Source organism: Mytilus trossulus, chromosome 2 (assembly GCF_036588685.1).
Source record: "Mytilus trossulus isolate FHL-02 chromosome 2, PNRI_Mtr1.1.1.hap1, whole genome shotgun sequence".
Classification (NCBI taxonomy): domain Eukaryota; kingdom Metazoa; phylum Mollusca; class Bivalvia; order Mytilida; family Mytilidae; genus Mytilus; species Mytilus trossulus.
The window spans coordinates 84,417,776-84,441,433 of NC_086374.1; the positions used below are offsets into that span (position 1 = coordinate 84,417,776).

General features: G+C 33.5%; 2 protein-coding genes across 2 annotated transcripts; both read left to right on the forward strand.

Annotated features, from left to right (window-relative positions):
• The first annotated feature begins 200 nt into the window (after positions 1-200).
• Positions 201-7,098, forward strand: LOC134706038 (monocarboxylate transporter 14-like). Its single transcript, XM_063564747.1, has 6 exons — positions 201-1,290; positions 1,999-2,115; positions 3,758-3,901; positions 4,213-4,480; positions 5,222-5,979; positions 6,942-7,098. The coding sequence occupies exons 1-6, from the start codon at positions 201-203 to the stop codon at positions 7,076-7,078; spliced, it is 2,514 nt and encodes an 837-aa protein (XP_063420817.1). The 3' UTR covers positions 7,079-7,098.
• A 15,004-nt stretch (positions 7,099-22,102) lies between these two features.
• Positions 22,103-22,876, forward strand: LOC134706039 (monocarboxylate transporter 5-like). Its single transcript, XM_063564748.1, has one exon. It carries the CDS (start codon positions 22,151-22,153, stop codon positions 22,874-22,876), a length of 726 nt encoding a protein of 241 aa, XP_063420818.1. The 5' UTR covers positions 22,103-22,150.
• Positions 22,877-23,658: the final 782 nt, after the last annotated feature.

Consider the following 23,658-nt stretch of genomic DNA (forward strand, 5'->3'; position numbering starts at 1 on the left):
ATGTATGGTTATCGTCGACTTTCGTTTTTAATTTGATTATCCTTCCACCCCCACCCTCCTTTTTTTGTTTTATTGAGAGGAGTAAACATATAACATCCCTGATTAGTGTTTTGACTCAAAATTATTTGTATTTTTTAACCGCTTTATTTCCTTAGCCTTTTAATATCACAGATCAAACAGTGCAACAACTTAAAGTCAACATGACTAATAAGGACTCAGAAGGTTGTGTGAATGAAGCATTTACAGATAACAAAACAGCAATGACCACTGTAGACTCAGAGGAACCAACATATCCGATCACTTCTAAGACGGAACCCACAGTGATTCCAGAACACTCAGAGGGACAGGCACACCCTGTCATTTTTAATATGGAACCCACAGTGATTCCAGAACACCCAGAGGGACAGGCACACCCTGTCATTTCCCAGACGGAACCCACAGTGATTCAAGAACACTCAGAGGGACAGGCACACCCTGTCACTTCTCAGACGGAACCCACAGTGATTCAAGAACACTCAGAGGGACAGGCACACCCTGTCGTTTCTCAGACGGAACCAACAGTGATTCCAGAACACTCAGAGGGACAGGCACATCCAGTCAGTTCTAGGACGGAACCCACAGTGATAACTTTAGACCGAGAGGGACAAACAAATCAGATCACTTCTATGACGGATATATCTGTAAACTGTTCTGAAACGCCTGTGGTTCATTCTGTAACAGAAAGTACCGACTCGTCACATGAAAACCGTGGAGTTATAACTACATCTGACACCAGAGAGGTCAACAACATAGCTTACCATGAACAAACAGAGGTAGATGGACAGGATTCACAGAAAAAAGATACACTGAATGCTGAATTGCAGATAACTAAATCTGTGCAAACGTCTATACCGGAAAAGGAAAAAAAAGATACTGAATCTGTTTTACAGGTTATCCCCGAAAGGAAAGAAGAAGACACCGAATCTGTTTTACAGGTTGTTTCCGAAAGGAAGGGAGAAGACGCCGAATCTGTTTTACAGGTTGTTCCCGAAAGGAAAGAAGAAGACACCGAATATGTTTTACATGTTGTTCCCAAATGGAAAGACAAAGATATAGTTATTCAACTTCCAGCGGATGAATGTAACTTATACTTCAATACAGAAATGAAAAGAGAACAAGAGTTAAAGGAAAAGTCAGATAAATTTGCAGATGATGGTCTTGAAGAGACTGTCACAAATGTAGACGGGGCTCAGGATGGGGGATGGGGCTGGTTCATTGTTTTGAGCAGTTTGATGATCCATGTTATCATTGGTAAGTAATATTTCAATAACTGCAGTAGAATGCCTCTTCTTTTTGAAAAGGAAATACAAGAGATTACATGGGACAGCAATCTACTCAAAAAGTTAAACTGTGTGGTTATTGATGCTTTTATATTACATCGACAAATCTACTTAAAAAGAGATGGTGTAGTTGAATAACAGCTTATTAGTATACTAATGTCTACATAGCGTTATCATAATACATTTAACTTACAATTCTGAACGAGGTGCATTTTTATTGTTTAACATTTTTGTTTTGGTATAAGGAATAAATCTACTGAATCATCAAACGTAGTTTTCTATGGTTAATTATGAAATTTCAAAAGTTCATAGATATTTTGTCTTCAGTTCAGATAAAGTGACAGTAGTTTCGTGTCAGACCTATATATATATATATATATATCGTATCCTGGCTTCTGTGCTAAAATAAAATTAACATACCCTTGATTGCTTATAATTCCTGACTGCATGGTTCCAGGTTGTTGAGTAGTACAATAACAGGAACTTCTGATAAAAGTAACTTGACAAATATGACCTCCTTTTTTTCTTTGATATATTTTATGTCATTTGATACCAAAATTACACACACTTAATTTATTGGCAAAGCTATAGCTATGCTTCAGAACTCCTTTGTTTGAAGTATTAATATACTTATATTCTGAGCACTAATAATGGGTTCTATACCATATCTGTTTGGCAGGAGGCTTAGATAGATCGGGAGGTATACTGTATCTAAAATTTGAGGAGAAGTTCAAGACACCAGCTGCAGTTACAGCCTGGGTACCATCTATATCTGGTGGATTACGACTTTCTTTAGGTAAGTTAAATTATTACCCACAAGACACCAGCTGTAGTTACAGCCTGGGTACCATCCATATCAAGTGGGTTACGAATTACCTTAGGTTGGTAGACTTATAACCAACAAGACACCAGCTGTAGTTACAGCCTGTGTACCATCCATATCAAGTCGATTACGAATTACCTTATGTTGATAGAATTATTACCCACAAGACACCAGCTGTAGTTACAGCCTGTGTACCATCCATATCAAGTGGATTACGACTTATTCTAGGTTAGTAGAATCATTACCCACAAGACACCAGCTATAGTTACAGCCTGGGTACCATCCATATCAAGGGGATTACGACTTACCTTAGGTTGGTAAACTCACCAAATAATATCGTATAATCATATGATCACAATACAACATGTGGTTGATAACTAGAGAGTTATCAATGAATGTGCCCATTCATTTCGTTTTAAAATTGAATCATTATTTTTCCATTTTGTTGTCTATTGATAAACGTAAAATCTTGACTATATTTTACTGATATAACAGTTGTATCCTTACTATATATACATACAACTGTAGGGTATAATAGAATAAACTACAAATGATGTTCTTTTGATTGCTAGAATATACAAGTTTTCCGTTTGCAACAAATTCTTCATGTTTAGTTTGATCAACTAGCTATATAGTCAATGCGTGCTTTGATTTTGATCTTAAATACTTCATAATCACTGCTTGTTTTGAACCATAAAAATAACTATTCAAATTTGTATTCATCCATATGACTAACTAATCGATCCTAGTTTTGACAAACATTACTAACTTATCAATGATGATTTGACCCATATCATGACTAATTATCAATGCTGGTTTTGACTGTTTGACTCATATGAATATCTAGAGTAAGACATTTTTTCTTAGACTTTTGCTAGTCAATGCTTGCTTTATCTCATATACCTAATTTTCAATGATTTTTTACCCATATAACTAGCAAGTTGATGTTTGTTTTGACCATATAAATAACCTGCCAATGCTTGTTTTGATCCATATATCTAAATTGTGCATGCTTGTTTTTACCCATATAAATAAATTGTCAATGTTTTTACCCATATAACTAACAAGTTAATGTTTGTTTTGATCCATGTAACTAACATGACAATGCTTGTTTTCACCAATATAACTTACTTATCAATGCTTGTTTTATGCATATAATTAATAAGTCAAGACTTGTTCGATCCACATAACTAATTTTGAAATGCCTGTTTTGATACATAAGGAACAAGTCAAAAATTGCTTTGACCCATAAAACTATCAAGTCAATGCTTGTTTTAATCCATATAACTTACTTTTCAACGCTTGTTTTGATCCATATATCTTAATTGTCAATGCTTGTTTTAACCCATTAACTTACAAGTCAATGATTGTTTTGAACCGTATAAGTAACTTGCTAATGTGTGTTTTGATTCGTATAACTTACTTGTAAATGCATGTTTTGGTCCATATAACTTTCATGTCAATGCCTGTTTTGGATTATATAAGTAACTTGCTAATGTTTGTTATGACCCACAAACTAATAATTTACTTGTCATTGCTTGTTTTAAAACTTTTAAAACGTATTACTTCTTTCCATCAACTATATATACTAACCACTCAATATATGTTGTTGTAGGTCCTGTCGTAAGTGTTATGTGTCATAGATTCTCATTCCGATCCGTGGTTATTTGGAGTGGACTTATTCTGACTTTTGCCTTAATAATTTCAGGATTTGCACCAAACATATACGTTCTATTTGTGAGTTACGGTGTGATTGGAGGTAATATTAACATTTATAAGAAATGGGCTTTATTGATGATAAAAAAAAATATGATTGAAATTTCCCTATTTTATGTATTTGTTTATAGTTTCGAGTCATTTTAGACTTTGTCCGTATTATGATCAATCTTTTAATATCGGAATTATTCATAACTTATATATTGAGAAAACAGTTGACAATACTAATAAAATATTTTAAACGATTTCTTTTATACTAGTAATTCAAAATACTATGTTTATTTACTGAAAATGAACATGCCAATGATATTTCTATAAATACATGTTATAATAAATGTCTCATTATTACTATAGGTTTAGGACAGGCAATGGCATATTCTCCCGCTGTTGTTATTGTAAGTGCATATTTTCACAAAAAGCTTGGTACAGCTATTGGACTAGCTACATCAGGTGTTGGTCTTGGAACTTTTGCCATACCACTTTTACTAGAGGCCTCTTTCACGTACTATGGATATTTAGGAGCTTTAATTATGGCAGCAGCAGCATCGTTTGAAATAATTGTTTGTGGAGCTCTGATGAGACCAATATCTCTTCACAGACGCATTACAGAGTATAACAACAAGTAATATATTGTTTACTACATAGTCTTGGCTTCACGCGATAATGGTGTGTTTAGGTGTTAAAGATGTATAAGTCCTGTGTCTTACATTTGCCCTACATAAATATGAATTGAGGAAACATCATTCTTTCTGAAATAATCAATTGTCTTTTGCATTTGAATTTCGTAGTTGCATATGACTAAGGTTAGTTAGACTTTCAACACTATCTGTATACGCCCGTCTGTATACCAGGGACACTATCTCGACGTAAGATTGGCTACCATATACAACTTTATGCAAAAAAATTGAGAATAAAATGGGAATGTATCAAAGGGACAACAACCCTACCATAGAACAGACAACAGCAGAAGGTCAACAACAAGTCTTCAATGCAGCGAGAAATGCCAGCACCTTAAGGCGTCCTTAAGCTGGTCCCATAACAAATATATATACTAGTTCAGTGATAATGAGCGCCTTATTAAACTCCAAATTGTACAAAAAAAAACTAAAAATAAAAATAAAACAAGACTAACAAAGGCTAGAGGCTCCTTACTTGGGACAGGCGCAAAAATGCGGTGGGTTTAACCATGTTTATGAGATATCAACCCTCCCCATATATCTCTAGCCAATGTAGAAAAGTAAACGCATAACAATACGCACATCAAAATTCAGTTCAAAAGAAGTCCGAGTCTGATGTCAAAATGTATTTTTTGTTTATAACTGTCTCCGTTATTTAGTGTTATTCGAGTGTTTTACTATTTCAGGAAAAGGCAAGATATAATATCGGTCAGCAGTTTCTCTGCAAATCAGAATCGAATCATGTCGGATTCAGAGCAGTCAACAAAGACAGAGCTAACTACAGATGCTAGCCGAAAACGTCAAAATGCAATAAAACCACAACTTCTTAATGACGTCGACATTGTTATTTCAGTTTCAGAAAACAAACGTAAACTGACCAGTAGAAAATCCGTTGTTTCTATGCTTCGCCGTGCATCGTCTTTATTCTTATTTCAGCGTGATTCCAGTAAAACAAAGACCAAAACTAAGTTCTTTGACTTTTCTCTTTTGAAAGATCTAAGATATAGCGCATTTTGTGTTGCAATTTTACTATTTACATTAGCGTTCTCTTCTGGTATGGTGTTTCTTCCTGCCTTTGCTCTACAGATAGGAACAAGTGAATTTGAAGCCGCGTACACAGTAGTTGTGTCGGGTGTATCGGATGGAATTGGTAGACTATTAGCAGGTTTCCTCTTTGACCGGAAGTTTATGAAACCATATCGCATTTACATATACAATGTTCTAATCGCTTTCATGGGTGTTGTATCATTGATTATACCGTCAGTAACAACTTTCCAACAGCTCGCTGTAGCTTGTGCTATATATGGATTTACCATAGGGATGTACGTCTCCCAGAAGTCTGTTATCATCGTGGATCTTCTTGGTATTGAGAATTTGTCCAAATCTTTTGGTTTAGTTCTGTTCTTTCAGGGTATTGGTGATTTTATTGGTCCTCCACTTTCAGGTATGTATCCAAACATTTCATAATTTCTCTTTCCTTTACTCATATTTGATAAGTCTAAAACGAATAATCTATTAAGGCTTAGTTATCATACTTTTAGTTTTACAATTATATAACGATATAATGTATACATGGTCGCATCACTCGGGATGAAAGTTTATTGAACCGCAGTTTCCAATTTTTTAGACTAAATACGATCAAGATGATATATTTGGTATGAGTCATTAAGACACTAACCCAATACATATAAACCACACGAATAGTTTGCTAGAACTACTTGGTTATGTCTGACAACAAATTGGGGATTTAAAGTGGTACCTAACACTACATGGAGATAACTCTGTAAAATCAGCTAAACGTTGTAAGTACGTTGCAATGTGAGGGCAATATTAAGCTTCTCAATGATCATAACTAGTGTTTGTCAAACTGCTAAATAACCAGTGTAAGTTTTCTGATAAAATGGTTGGTTCAAATTTTTTGAAATTTTTATATTTTTGTCAAAGGGTCAAAGTAAATACTTTTTATGAAAATTAAACGAGCCAAATTAATTTTAGTGAAAGTGTAAGGTACCACCTTAATGGGTATTAACGTTTTGTTCCCAAGGTTTTTTATTACTGTTGTGTGTTTACATGTAAAATACCTTTAGATATATATTTAAAAAAATGAAATAACTCTCCACAAGAGACTAAATAACACGGAAATTAACCACGATAGGTCGTATCAGGATTATCACATTCGCCAATTTTCTTAATTGGTGGTCAAACAGTGACCGTATGTCCTGTTGTAACTGTATTTCTATGTCTATGAAAAGCAAAATATTATTGCGATTGCTGCTGTGGTTGTTATTCGGGGTATGTATTGCGAATCTGTTAATATCTATTTCGTTTTTTTTTAATTGAACAATGCATTTACACTCGGAGTGTACACAATTTATAGATCTTTTTCATTCTAAATTTGTTTTTCAGGGCTCTTAAAAGATTTGAATGGCACGTACGACTATGCATTTTATTTTGGTGGAATCGCTGTTTTACTTGGATCGTGTGTTCTTCTTGTGTCTAACATTATACATTTCCTAAAGTCAAGACAGGAATACCAGATATAACGCTAACTATGGGTACCAGCCTCTTCACCAATATACTACAAAATACTATCATGACTAAACAATTGTCAGAATATTTTTCCAAATTTGCTTAAATCCTAGTTTTTGTATTTTTAACAAATGAAGAATAAAATGTGTCAGATGTTGCAGTTTCTGTTTTCATGTTTTGGTTTGTTTTGAATGAAATGAGAAAATTATAATGACTCCTTATGATGGTATCCATACAACTAGGAAATTCTATTTCTAGTTATTTGTCTTGCTATGTTTCTACCTTGTTGTTCGTCTAGCTATGTCATTATCTTGTTGTTCGTCTAGCTATGTCATTATCTTGTTGTTCGTCTAGCTATGTCATTATCTTGTTGTTCGTCTAGCTATGTCAATATCTTGTTGTTCGTCTAGCTTTGTCATTATCTTGTTGTTCGCCTAGCTATGTCTTTACCTTGTTGTTCGTCTTGCTATGTTTCTACCTTGTTGTTCGTCTAGCTTTTTCATTATCTTGTTGTTTGTCTATCTATGTCATTATCTTGTTGTTCGTCTAGCTATTTCATTACATTGTTATTTGTCAGCTATGACATTTCATTGTCATTTTTCTAGTTGTGTCTTTACATTGTTATTTGTATAGCTAAGTTAGTACATTGTTATTTGTATAGCTAAGTTAGTAGATTGTTATTCGTCTAGCTATGCCATTACATTGGTATTGACTAGCTGTGTCTTTGCATTGTTATTCGTGTTGTTGGCTACATTACTATATTTGTATTAATCTAGCTTTATTATTATCTTGTTATTCGTCGAGTTATATTATTTCCAGTTTTTTGTCTATAACCGTCTAGATATAGTATCGCCTTGTTATTTGTCTAGCTGTAGAATCACCTTGTTATTTGTCTAACTATATTATGACCATGGTATTCGTCTAAGTGTGACCATTAATGCTCTTCAAATTCTTACTTTATTTGGCACTTTAAACCTTTTTGGATTCGAGCGTCACTGATGAGTCTTTAGTAGACGAAACGCCCGTCTGGCATATATACTAAATTTAGTCCTGGTATCTATGATGAGTTTATTAACAACCACTGGGTCGATGCCACTGCTGGTTAAGATTTCTTTCCCGAGGGTATCACAAGCCCAGTAGTCAGCACTTTTTGTGCTGATATGAATTGTCATTGATATGGTTATATTTATAAATTTAATGTTTACAAATTTTGAATTTTTTGAAATGCTAAGGCTTTTCTACCTCAGGCATAGATTAACTTAGCTGTCTTTGGCAAAACTTATAGAAATTTTGGTTCTCAATGCTCTTCAACTTCGTACTTTATTTGGCATTTTAAACTGTTTTGGATTCGAGCGTCACTGATTAGTTTTAGTAGACAAAACGCAGGTCTGGCGTTTATACTAAATTTAGTCCTGGTATCTATGATGAGTTTATTTATTGTTATTCGTCTAGCTATGGCATTGCCTTGTTATTTGTCTATAATTGTCTAGCTATGTCATTACCAACTGTCATTGTTGTTCGTCTATAATCGTTTACCTATGTCATCATCTATTTATTCGACAATATCCGTTTACCTATGTCATTATCTAGTTATTTGTCTATAATCGTTTACCTATGTCATTATTTAGTTATTCGACAATAACCGTTTACCTATGTCATTATCTAGTTGTTCGTCTATAACCGTTTACATATGTCAATATCTAGTTATTTGTCTATAATCGTTTACCTATGTCATTATTTAGTTCTTCGACAATAACCGTTTACCTATGTCATTATCTAGTTGTTCGTCTATAACCGTTTACCTATGTCATTATCTAGTTATTTGTCTATAATCGTTTACCTATGTCATTATTTAGTTCTTCGACAATAACCGTTTACCTATGTCATTATCTAGTTGTTCGTCTATAACCGTTTACCTATGTCATTATCTAGTTATTCGACAATAACCGTTTACCTATGTCATTATCTAGTTGTTCGTCTATAATCGTTTAGTTATAGTATCACCTTTGTATTCGTCAAGCTATATTACGGACTTACCTATCGTATTCCTTGAAATGAAAGACCTGATCCTGAAGTCAACTGAAAGTCCTCTTCCGTTCCATCATATGTTTAATCTGTAGTATTTCTATACTAATAATCTAGCAGTAGACCCGAGATCAGAATTATTTTTCAGAGCGCATTTTTTTATGACAATTACTTGACATTTAAACAAATTTAAGCTGCTCTAACTCAAAAATGTGTTAAAAGTGTAGTGTACTACTTTTGAAACCAATAATATCAAAATAATTATGGAAAAGTCTTCTGGCTCTAACTCAAAGTATGAATAATGTGACGGTAAATGGTCCTATAATTCAGTTTAACAGTATCAGACATACTAATTTTTTGCCTTTTTTAACTGGATCAAATCACTTCTTAATGTGAAATTTTATTACCTTTTAATCTAGCAATTTCATCCCCTTACTTAATATCTTTTACTACTGTAACACATGTTTCGAAATCCGACCCGGTCACAACAGATCGTACGATTTGTCTTGGAAGATAAACAATAGTTGTCGTGTCACTGTCGCGCAAAATGTCCAAAAAAATATTTCGAGTGGTCACTATACAGCAACGACACGTCCGCGATGGTTCCACAGAGTAAGATTTACTAATAAATAAGTCGACATGAACGAAATGGTGAGTTGACCGATTTTGGAGTTATTGCCCTTTATAGTCAATTTGTAACCGTTTTTCGTATATCTTAGTAATCTGTTACAAAAATCTTCTCCTCTGAAACTACTGGGCCAAATGATTTCAAACATGGCCACCATCACCATTCGGGGTATCTAATTTAAAAAAAACGTGTTCGATGACCCGGCCAATCAAACAAGATGGCCGCCACGGCTAAAAATATAACATAGTGGTAGAATGCAGTTTTTTGGCTTATAACTCAAAAACCAAAGCATTTAGAGCAAATCTGACATGATGGATAATTGTTGATCAGGTCAACATCTATCTGCCCTGAAATTTTCAGATGAATCCGACAACCCTTTGTTGGGTTGCTGCCCCTGAATTGGTAATTTGAAGGAAATTTTGCTCTTTTTGGTTATTATCCTGAATATTATTATAGATAGAGATAAACTGTAAACAGCAATTATGTTCAGAAAAGTAAGATTTACAAATAAGTCAAATTATCGAAATGGTCAATTGACCCTCTAAGGAGTTATTGTCCTTTATAGTCAATTTTTAACAATTTTATAAAATTTATTAATTTTTACTAACATTTTCCATTGAAACTACTGGGCCAAGTTCAATATTGATAGAGATAATTGTAAGCAGCAAGAATGTTTAGAAAAATAAGATGTACAAACACATCACCATCACCAAAACACAATTTTGTCATGAATCCATCTGCTTCCTTTGTTTAATATCCACATAGACCAAGGTGAGCGACACAGGCTCTTTAGATCCTTTATTTTCATTTGCGCCGATTTTATATTTTTCTTAATTGGATTTACAGGTAAGTTTATACTTTTACATTGGCTGAGCACAGAGTATAAAGACAAATCAAGTGACATTGGAACTGGTAAATGGCTATCCCAATGATTGGTGACTCTTTGAGTTACTCTTGTTAACCTGAATTACATGTACAATAAATCTTGCATTCCCTTTCGTTGGTATGCTAGCTGTCCTCCCCCTTTTCAGCTCACCTGGCCCACTTTCCGTCCGTCGTCCGGCGTCCGTCGTCTGTCGTTTGTCGTCCGTCGTCGTCGTCCGGCGTTAGCTTTTACAAAATTTTCTCCTCTGAAACTACTGAGTCAAATGACCCGGCCAACCAACCAAGATGGCCGCCATGGCTAAAAATAGAACATAGGGGTAAAATGTAGATTTTGGCTTATAACTCTGAAACCAAAGCAAAAAGAGCAAATCTGACAGGTGTGAAATTGTTTGTCAGGTAAAGATCTATCTGCCCTGGAATTTTCAGACGAATCGGCATCTGGTTGTTGGGTTGCTACCCCTGAATTGGTAATTTAAAGGAAATTATACTGTTTTTTGGCTATTATTTTAAATATTAATAGAGATAGAGATCAACTGTTAACAGCAATAATGTTCAGCACAGTAAGATTTCCAAATAAGTCAAAAAGACCAAAATGATCAGTTGACCCCCTTTAGGAGTTTATAGTCAATTTTAAACCATTTTTCGTAAATATAAGTAATCTTTTACAAAAATCTTCTCCTTTGAAACTACTGGATCAAATCAAACCAAACTTGGCCACAATCATCATTAGGGTATCTAGTTTAAAAAATGTGTGGCGTAATCGGGCCAACCAACCTACAAGATGGCCGCTACGGCTAAAAATAGAACATAGGGGTAAAATGCAGTTTTTGGCTTATAACTCAAAAACCAAAGCATTTAGACCAAATCTGACAGGGGGTTAAATTGTTTATCAGGTCAACATCTATCTGCCCTCAGATTTTCAGATGATCGGACAACCCGTTGTTGGATTGCTGCCCCTGAATTGGTAGTTTTAAGGAAATTTTGCTCTTTTTTGTTATTGTCTTGAATATTTTAATTATAGAGAAAGATAAACTGTAAACAGCAATAATGTTCAGCAAAGTAAGATTTACAAATAAGTCAACATGACCAAAATTTGTAATTGACCTCCTAAGGAGTTATTGTCCTTTATAGTCAATTTTTAACAATTTTCATAAAATTTGTAAAATTTTTACTATCATTTTCCACTGAAACTACTAGGCCAAGTTCATTATAGATAGAGATAATTATAAGCATCAAGAATGTTCAGTAAAGAAAGATGCACAAACACATCACCATCACCAAAACACAATTTTGTCATGAATACATCTGCATCCTTTGTTAATTATTCACATAGACCAAGGTGAGCGACACAGACTCTTTAGAGCCTCTAGTTTGTCATGTTTTTGCTCTTTTAAGTTAATTCATTATAGCGTCATTATCTTTGTATTACGTCATTCTTGTATCACAATATGATCAGGAAAAGTCAAGCTAATAACGTTTATTTCGTCAGACTGTTTAATGCAGCACCACGACATGACTTCATTATTTGCATATAATATATAAGGTAGTTTTAAGGTGAACCGATAACAATAAGGTAAGATTTTTCCGACATTGTATTATAATTGCTTTAATATCTACACTGCTATAACTTAATTTTATATTAGTTTGTAAAATTTGACAAACGTTCGATTTTTATTAGGGCAGAATTTTGAAAAGTAAACATGATGAAATGTAATGGTTCTTCGTAGTATGAAGAGGTTATTTCCACCATTCGATTTTCTGGATTTTCTAAGAATTTCTCACTAAAAAGGTCTCAAAATTAAATACTTAGTGTTCCATATTCTGAAACTCCATCTGACGTTCTATTTAGTTGATGACAAATCGGTAACACAAGGACTCGGTTTCTGTATACAAATTTGAACCATCGTATTTTCCCATGAATTAAAGGGTTGTGTATGGTTTACAGTACATTGTATGATAATAAAACTTTTGGTGTACCAAATCATTGTGAAAACTCACAGCATTTTCATCAATATAAGTCATGTCTGGTTATCTTCGTCCTTCGGTTTTTGATTTGATTATCCTTCCACCTCCCCCTTTTTTATTGAGAGGTGTAAACATCCAACATCCCTGATTAGTGTTTTGACTCAAAATTGTTGCAACATATTTTTTAACCGCTTTTATTTCCTTAGCCTTTAAATCTTTTTCATCACAGATAAAACAGTACAACAACTTAAAGTCAACATGAGTAATAAGGACTCAAAAGGTTGTGTGAATGAAGCCTTTACAGATAACGAAACATCAGTGACCACTGTCGACTCAGAGGAACAAACATATGCGATCACTTCTAAGACGGAACCCACAGTGATTCCAGAACACCCAGAGGGAAAGACACACCGTGTTAATTCTAAGACGGAACCAACAGTGCTTCAAGAACATCAAGAGGGACAGGCACACCCTGTCACTTCTAGGACGGAACCCACAGTGACCACTGTAGACCGAGAGGGACAAGCAAATCTGATCACCTCTATGACGGAAATATCTGTAAACTGTTCTGAAACGCATGTGGTCCATTCTGTAACAGAAAGTGCCGACTCCTCACATGAAAACCATGGAGTTATAACTACATCTGACACCAGAGAGGTCAACAACATAGCTTACCATGAACAAACAGAAGTAGATGGACAGGATTCACAGAAAAAAGATACACTGAATACTGAATTACAGATAACTAAATCTGTGCAAACGTCTATACCGGAAAAGGAAGAAAAAGATACTGAATCTGTTTTACAGGTTGTCCCCGAAAGGAAAGAAGAAGACACCGCATCTGTTTTACAGGTTGTTTCCAAAAGGAAGGGGGAAGACACCGAATCTGTTTTACATGTTGTTCCCGAAAGGAAAGAAGAAGACACAGAATCTGTTTTACAGGTTGTTCCCGAAGGGAAAGAAGAAAACACCGAATACGTTTTACAGGTTGTTCCCAAAAGGAAAGACAAAGATATAGTTATTCAACTTCCAGCGGATGAATGTAACTTATACTTCAATACAGTAATGAAAAGAGAACAAGAGTTAAAGGAAAAGTCAGATAAATTTGCAGATGATGGTCTTGAAGAGACTATCACAAATGTAGATGGGGCTCAGGATGGAGGCTGGGGCTGGTTCATTGTTTTGAGCAGTTTGATGATCCATGTTATCATTGGTAAATAATATTTCAATAATTGCAGTAGAATGCCTCAATATAATGAATGAAGTATAAAAGATTACATGGTACAACCATCTACTCAAAAAGTTAAATTGTGTGATTATTGATGCTTTTGGAAGTTTGGATTCTCAATGCTCTTCAACTTTGTACTTGTTTGGCTTTATCACTATTTTGATATGAGCGTCACTGATGAGTCTTATGTAGACGAAACGTGCGTCTGGCGTACTAAATTATAATCCTGGTACTTTTGATAACTATTATAGTATATCGACACATTTACTTAAAAACGAAAAAGAGATGGTGTAGTTAAATAACAGCTTATTAGTATACTAATGTCTACAGAGCGTTAGCATAATACATGTACACTGTAACTAACAATTCTTAACGAGATTCATTTTTATTGTTTAAGATTTTTGTTTTGGTGAAAGGAATAAAACTACTAAATTATCAAACTTAGTTTTCTATGGTAAATTATGAAATTTCAACAGTTCATAGATATTTTGTCTTCTGTTCAGATAAAGTGACAGTAGTTTCGTGTAAGGCATATATACATACCGTATCCTGACGTCTGTGCTTAAACAAAATAACATACCCTTGATTGCTTATAATTCCTGACTGCATGGTTTCAGGTTGTTGAGTAGTAAAATAACAGTAACTTGACAAACATGACCTACTTTTTTTCTTTGATATATTTTATGTCATTTGATACCAAAATTACACACATATAATGTATTGGCAAAGCTACAGTTATACTTCAGAACTACTTTGTTTGAAGTATTACTAGACTTATTCTGAAACTAATAATGGGTTCTATACCATATCTGTTTGGCAGGAGGCTTTGATAGATCGGGAGGTATACTGTATCTAAAATTTGAGGAGAAGTTCAAGACACCAGCTGCAGTTACAGCCTGGGTACCATCTATATCTAGTGGATTACGACTTTCTTTAGGTTAGTAGATTTATTACCCACAATACACCAGCTGTAGTTACAGCCTGGGTACCATCTATATCTAGTGGATTATGACTTTCTTTAGGTTAGTAGATTTATTACCCATAAGACACCAGCTGCAGTTACAGCCTGGATACCATCCATATCAAGTGGATTACGACTTTCTTTAGGTTAGTAGATTTATTACCCACAATACACCAGCTGTAGTTACAGCCTCGGTACCATCCATATCAAGTGGATTACGACTTTCTTTAGATTAGTAGATTTATTACCCACAAGACACCAGCTGCAGTTACAGCCTGGGTACCATCTTTTCTTTTAAAAATTGAATCATTATTTTTCAGTTGTATCCTTACTTTGTAGACCTGCAACCTTAGTAGAATAAACTGCAAATGATGTTCTTGTGATTGCTAGAATATACAAATTTTCCGATTGCAACAAATTCTTCATGTATAGCTTGCGAAAATACCTATTATATTAAAAAGGACACATGATATGAATATAGTTATCAAAAGTCCAGGATTATAAAATTTAGTACGCCAGAAGTGCGTTTAATCTACATAAGACTCATCAGTGACGCTCATATCAAGATATTTATAAAGCCAAACAAGTAAAAAGTTGAAGAGCTTTGAGGACCTAAATTCCAAAAGTTGTGCCAAATACGGCTAAGGTAATCTATGCCTGATAAAAGCATTTTGAATTAATTACTTTTTCAATGTTTTACATATTTTTACTTCCAACATGCAAATGTGCGTATGTTTTTACATTATCTTATATCCTTTTGTTTTTTGTGAAATATCTTTTATTTTGTGTCAAATTTGTATAATCGAATCGTTTTAAATCAAGTTTCAGACAAACTGTTTCTGGTTGACCTTCATTTTCCTCTCTTTTTTTCAAATCGCTCAATTCGAAGTTTTACTGCTAACTTGTTAATGCTTGTTATGATCCTTACTGCCAAATATTCAATGCCTGTTTTACTCGAATTGCGTTCTAGTCAATGCTTGTTTTGACGCTTATTTCTTGCTTATCAGTACTTGTATTTTCTCATACTATATAGTCATTGTTTGTTTTAACGTTTTGATAAATATGACTACCAAATGCTTGATTGTTTTGACCTGAATTTTTTAACTTCTCAATGCTTGTTTTGATACATAGTACAAAGAAGTCAATGCTTGTTTTGATACATATTACAAAGAAGTCAATGCTTGTTTTGATACATATTACAAAGAAGTCAATGCTTGTTTTAATACATATAACAAAGAAGCCAATGCTTGTTTTGATACATATTACAAAGAAGTCAATGCTTGTTTTGAACATTGACACTTACTAATCAATGCGTGTTTTGTTTCTTATTTGTTACCATTCAATACTTGTTTTGACCCAGAAAACTAACTAGTGTATGCACTGTTTTTTGGCTTATATAACTAGCTAGTAAATGCTTGTTTTACCTGTATATGACAGTATTCAATGTTTTGGTAACCAATATTTCTAACTAGCCAATGTTTGCTTTGATTTTGATCTTAAATACTTCTTGTTTTGAACAATACACCTATCTAGTCAAATTTGTCTTGATCCATATGACTAACTAATCGATCCTAGTTGTTTCAAACATTACTAACCTATCAATGATGATTTAACCCATATCATGACTAATTATCAATGCTGGTTTTTACTCATATGAATATCTAGAGTTAGACATTTTTTCTTAGACTCTTACTATGCAATGCTTGCTTTGACTAATACATGTAATTGTCAATGAGTTTTACTCATTTATCTAGCAAGTCGATGTTTGTTTTGACCATATAAATAACTTGTCAATGCTTGTTTTGATCCATATACTAGTATCTAAATTGTCCATGCTTGTTTTGACCCATATAAATAAATACACTCAATATCTGTTGTTGTAGGTCCTGTCGTAAGTGTTATGTGTCATAGATTCTCATTCCGATCCGTGGTTGTTTGGAGTGGACTAATTCTGGCGTTTGCCTTAATAATTTCCGGGTTTGCACCAAACATATACTTTCTATTTGTGAGTTACGGTGTGATTGGAGGTAATATTTGATATTTACATAAATGGACTTTATTGTTTATTAAAAAATTATGATTGAAATTTTCCCATTTTATGTATTTATTTGTTTAGAGTTTCGGATCATTTTAGACTTTGTCTGTAGGATGATAAATCTTTTTATTATCGGAATAAGTCATGACTTATATTTTGAGAAAACAGTTAGTAATACTCATAAAAGACAACAGGCTTATGACTTGGTACACCAGACTTCGTCGACACAAGATTTATCAGAGGCACTAAAATTAGAATAGTTTGACAGCCAATTCAAATGCGAAGTCGAAAAGTGTTAAGATCAGAAATGCAGTGTCAAGTGAGGCTGACGCCGCATTATATATGTTCCGGACCATATGAGTATTTGGACCATACGCGTATGGTCATGACCATATGAGTATACGCATATGGTCCGACCATACGCGTATGGTCCGACCGTACGCGTATGGTCGGACCGTACGCGTATGGTCGGACCATATGAGTATTATACTCGTTTGGTTATTAACGGGCCGGACCATATGAGTATTTGGACCATATAGGTATTTTTTCAAATATACAATAGAAATAAAACGTATTAATTTTACATTTCAAAAGCTACATAAACATTAAATATTGATGCCACAGTCAGTTGATCTTAGTTTTCATCGCTAAGTGTATTCGTGTATGCTTTTTTATACTTAGAATGAGATTCTCACGGTACCATACATGTAGCTTTTCTGTGATTGCTTGTTTTGGCTGCGTGCAGTGATATCGACTCGGACAATTCCGATGTGTCTACAATGTTTTTGAGAAACTCTAGATCTCCAATATCGTAAAATGAATATTACAGATCAAATTAGATAAAGGTAGTAGCTAGTTCATGGCTCTTAAATGTTATCTTTAAGACTAAAACAAAAGTATAGAAATAAGGAATAGAAAAAAATAAAGAAACATACACTTTTAATATTTTACTTTAATCAATTAAATTCCTTTTACAATATGTTCATTTGTTTTTGACATCTTCTTATAATTGTACTTACAAATAGTAAGAAATATTAACTGTGTGAAACTGTTTTTTTTATACGTTTTTTTAATGTTTAATAAAATGACATTTTAGTGACGTAACATCAGAAGGGTAACACCTAATGAAGAATTTAAAAGTATTGATTACCCCGACCATACGCGTATGGTCGGACTATATGAGTATATACCCATATGGTCATGACCATACGCGTATGGTCCAGATAATCATATGGTCCGGAACATATATATGAGACAATATCTGAAAAAGTCTAGTTTCCATGTCCCCCACTTCACCAGCAATTATTTTACTATTCAACCATCTTTTTTGAAAATTTTAAGTTTCAGTGTAAACTAAATTATATAATGCACCAACCCCTGTCAATTAAACACTCATTCTTATATTTCTTCCGATAAAATATTGTAATTTAAATGTTCTACCCCACCCCCCCCCCTAAAATCATGTTGTCCCCTGTGTTTTTTTTGAAAACTAAATCATTCAAATAATATCCAAATTAATTAAACAGGCGTCCGATTCTCACATATATGATGTATTATATAATAAACTTGCCCCTTATTTTTCTTTTCATATTATAACTATAGCATGTAATAAAATTTTGCAAATTTTAAGAGAAAAAAAAATTGTCCCCAGGGGTGATTTCCCTACTGTTACCGGTGTCTTCAACCTATGCCAACATTTGATAAAAATATATTCAACCTATGCCTACAAACAAAATACAATAGGTGTTGTTATAACAATTATCAATTAATGAAAGGTAAAATACAGTCAGTATATTTAAGCATTAAATATTACTTTTTGGAAATAAATTATTTGTAAACATGTGTCATTAAAACTGGAATTATTTATAAAATTCTAATAAGACAAAAATTGTAAGCTAGAATTTGAACCCTTGATACTAGTAAAATTGTGTTAAAATAAATTTTAAATTATTATAAAAAAAATGACTAAATTTCTAAAATTAAACACTTAAATATAACAATACTTCAGAAAAAAGAGAAAAAGCTATTTCATTTGTGCAAATTTTTATGATAATTTTTGTTCTTTATTTTTTTGTATTTGATATGAAGCATCATACTTTAAACAAGCAACAAAATTTACAAATATACAATACTTCAACAGAAACTTTTATCAAATTATTTTGGCAATATAAAATTTAAAATAAATATAAACCAAACAGATGTTTTGGTTCATTTAGTAGACATCAACTTTCAAGTGGGACAGTGCACCATGTATCTACTTCGATTAAGTTTAGAAATAAAGTCCTCTGTGTTTGTTTTTATTCATTATATTGAGTTGTGAAATTTATGGTAAAATTTTGTGTCTCTCATTTGGAACTCCATCATCCGAAATAAGTGTAATTCATATAAAATATCTTGTGACTATCCTAAGACCATCATGATAAACCTCATGTGTAGTCCTTACTTTGTGTGACCAACTTTAAAAGATGTCAAAATTTAGGACCGCTTTGTGAAACCCATTAAGGACTAGCATATGCCGTAAAACAATCCTAAGACATGTCTTACTTCTGACATAGTTTTATGAAACTGGTCCTAGAGACTCAATGGAATTAGTTTCTTAATGTAACAATATTGAAGACTTGCTCATTTTGGTAGGTCTAAATTTCGCACGTTAAGATAGTCAGTAAGATAAATTCGTAACATAAGGTGCTAGTGACCTAATACGATATATATTGGGTCAGCAAAGATTTGTATAGTATTATACAAATCTCTGGTGTCAGTAAATTGAATATGAGTATTCGAGCTTCACTCTCACCGCATATTGAATTTACTGAACCCATATATACCGTATTAGGTCACTTGCACACTATGTAACTTATAGTATTTGAAGGAATCTATTTTATATAAATTATTATTTCTTTATATTAATTTTAAACTAAATCCTTTAAGAAATAGAGATCCTCAACACACACAAATACCTACATTTGCACTAGTACTTGTAAAAGAAATTATATATTGAGTATACTTTAACGCTAGCTTTAAACTGGTTGTAGATTGATTAGCCCCTAATTAATTTATGTTTTTATAACACTTAATATGTAAAAAATTATTCAACCTATGCCAACATTTTTTAACACAATTTTATACCTAAATTTCAAAATGTTGGCGTAGGTTGAATGAACCCTGTTACCACACGGTGTTTTTTTTTACCTGTGGAAACGTTTACAAGACTAAGAGTTATTTTCCCATTATGTATTGTGAAGAGCATCATTTCCTGAATGTATTAGTACAAAGAAATAGTTGGAAAGGCGGCCAGGTTTGAAAATCCAAGCCCATCCAAGGTAAGAATTTATAGAAAAATACTTATTGATCTTATTGGTGTTCTATCCTGTTATGGCCTTTTCTTACACTTTCTGAGAATATTTTTAAATGTGCACCACAACATTAAGTGTGTTTTTATATCATCTTTTTAAAATTTATATGTCACAGGAAATACACTTACATTTAATGTGATACAAAGGACAAAAACTATCCCGTAATTCCTTTCTGTTACGTTCGGTCATGTTACCTGATAAAAAGTAACAGCATAACCATCATCAGTAACAGGAAGGATGTTCAAGACAATTTCACTGAAGAATCGAAAAGTTAATCTACTATATGCCAACCATTTCATTTGATATAAGTTATCACCACCATATCAAATACATTTCAAAATAATACACAGTATATTGAATAAAAAAATAGTTTTTTTGCTTTTGATAACAGCAGAGAACATCAATGCAATTCTAGTATAGTAGATAGTAACAGAAAGGAATTTATTTTAGAATTTTTCATACCTAGGTAGATTATTCATCTTGCAAATACAGTTTCAAAGGATAAATGACATTTTTTGCTGTTATCTTCCAATTGTGACCAATCGAAAATGACAAATGTTTCTTAAACTTTAAAATAAAGCAGAAAATCCTTTCTGTTACCAACTCTGCCCTGTAACCGTTGTCCTGTTACCCAAGATTATTTCATGTTACCGACATATCTGACTATATTTAAGTATATTTCTAAACCTTTTGTATTGCAAATGCTAAAATCAATAATTGGCATTTGATAAACTATTGTAGGATATACTAGTAAACCACAAATAGTGTCTTAAACTTATTCCCATTAGAAACTTTTTAAAATTGATTCACTTTGGTAACTGGATTTTTTTTGTACTCTTTTTTAAAATTGCCATTGTTTCCTTTTAAACAATTGTTTGAGTTACAGACAACAGTTCCTAGATCCCCAATGTGTGTTCTTCGATTTGTGCTTTTAAAATACCGGGTCTAAAGAATTTTGTTTTGTTTTTTCTGATTGCCAAAAACTATACTTTTTCAGATATTGTCTCATATGCATTGGGCAGACAAACATACGATTTCTATACTAGTAATTCAAAATGTTATACTTAAATAAACAGTTTATCTACTGAAAATGAAGATGCCAATGATATTTCTAAAAAAACGTATAGTAATAAATGGCTTATAATTACTACTATAGGTTTAGGACAGGCAATGGCATATTCTCCCGCTGTTGTTATTGTGAGCGCATATTTTCACAAAAAGCTTGGTACAGCTTTTGGACTAGCTACATCAGGTGTTGGTCTTGGAACTTTTGCCATACCACTTTTACTAGAGGCATCATTTACATACTACGGATATTTAGGTGCTTTAATCATGGCAGCAGCAGCATCGGTTGAAATAATCGTTTGTGGAGCTCTGATGAGACCAATATCTCTTCACCGACGTATTACAGAGTATAACAACAGGTTATATATTGTTAAAACTATATAGTCTTGGCTTCACGCGATAATGATGTGTTAAGGTGTTATAGATGCATAAGTCAAATTTCCTGGTTTACATTAGCCAGTGCATAATTATGAATTGAGGAGACAAAATTATTTCTGAGTTATTTGTAATCAAAGAGGGGTTAAAGATACTAGAGGTATATTCAAACTCATAGATAGAAAAAAAACTGACAAAGCCATTGCTACAAAAAATACAGAAAAACAAACAATAGTACACAAGACACAACATAGAAAACTAAAAGAGGTAAGCAACATTAACCCCACCAAAATACTGGGATTGATTAATCTACTTTAACGTTTTAATTTCGTAGTTAATTCGCCCGTCTGTATACCCGGGACACCGTGGCGGAGTAAGCTTGGTTACCATATACAAATTTATGCAACGTCTTGGTATTTTTTGTTTATTATTGTACTTTGTTATTTAGACCTGTGTATATGCTTGGTGTTAAAACGAGCTCATAATGATATTCGAAATTTTATTATTTCAGGAAAAGAGAAGGTAAAATTGCTGTCAATAGTGTCTCTAGAAATCAAAATCGAATCATGTCGGATTCAGAGCAGTTAACAAAGACAGATCTAACTACAGATGCTATCCAAAAACAACAAAATGCAATAAAACCACAACTTCTTAATGACGTTGACATTGTTATTTCAGTTTCAGAAAACAAACGTAAACTGACCAGTAGAAAATCTGTTGTTTCTATGCTTCGCCGTGCATCGTCTGTATTCTTATTTCAGCGCGATTCCTGTAAAACTAAGACCAAAACTAAGTTATTTGACTTATCTCTTTTGAAAGATCTAAGATACAGTGCATTTTGTGTTGCAATTTTACTATTTACATTAGCTTTCTCTTCTGGTATGGTGTTCCTTCCTGCCTTTGCTATACAGATAGGAACAAGTGAATTTGAAGCCGCGTACACACTAGTTGTGACGGGTGTATCGGATGGCATTGGTAGACTATTCGCAGGTTTCCTCTTTGACCGGAAGTTTATGAAACCATATCGTATTTACTTATACAATGTTCTAATCATTTTCATGGGTGTTGTTTCATTGATTATTCCATCAGTAACAACTTTCCCACAGCTAGCCGTAGCTTGTGCTGTGTACGGATCTATCATAGGGATGTACGTCTCCCAGAAGTCTGTTATCATCGTGGATCTTCTTGGTGTTGAGAATTTGTCCAAATCTTTTGGTCTAGTTCTGTTTTTTCAGGGCATTGGTGTTTTTATTGGTCCTCCACTTTCAGGTATGTATCCAAACATTTCATGATTTTTCTTTCCTTTACTCATTTTTAGCTCACCTGGCCAACAGGGCCAAGTGAGCTTTTCTCATCACTTGTCGTCCGTCGTCCGTCGTCCGTCGTCTGTCGTCTGTCGTCCGTCGTCGTTAACTTTTACAAAAATCTTCTCCTCTGAAACTACTGGGCCAAAGTAAACCAAACTTTGCCACAATCATCTTTTGGGTATCTAGTTTAAAAATGTGTGGCGTGACCCAGCCAACAAACCAAGATGGCCGCCATGGCTAAAAATAGAACATAGGGGTGAAATGCAGTTTTTGGCTTATAACTCAAAAACCAAAGCATTTAGAGCAAATCTGACTGAGTAAAATTGTTAATCAGGTCAAGATCTATCTGCCCTGAAATTTGTAAATGGATCGGACAACCTGTTGTTAGGTTTCTGCCCCTGAATTGCTAATTTTAAAGGAAATTTTGCTGTTTTTTGTTATTATCTTGAATATTATTATAGAAAGAGATACACTGTAAACAGCAATATTTAAATGTACAGCAAAGTAAGACCTAAAAATAAGTCAACATGACCAAAATGGTCAATTGACCCCCAAGGAGTTATTGTCCTTTGTGGTCAATTTATAACAATTTTCATAAAATTTGTTAATTTTTACTAACATTTTCCACTAAAACTACTGGGCCAAGTTCATTATAGATAGAAATAATTGTAAGCAGCAAGAATGTTCAGTAAAGTAAGAAGAACAAACACATCACCGTCACCAAAACACATTTTTGTCATGAATCCATTTGCGTCCTTTGTTGAATA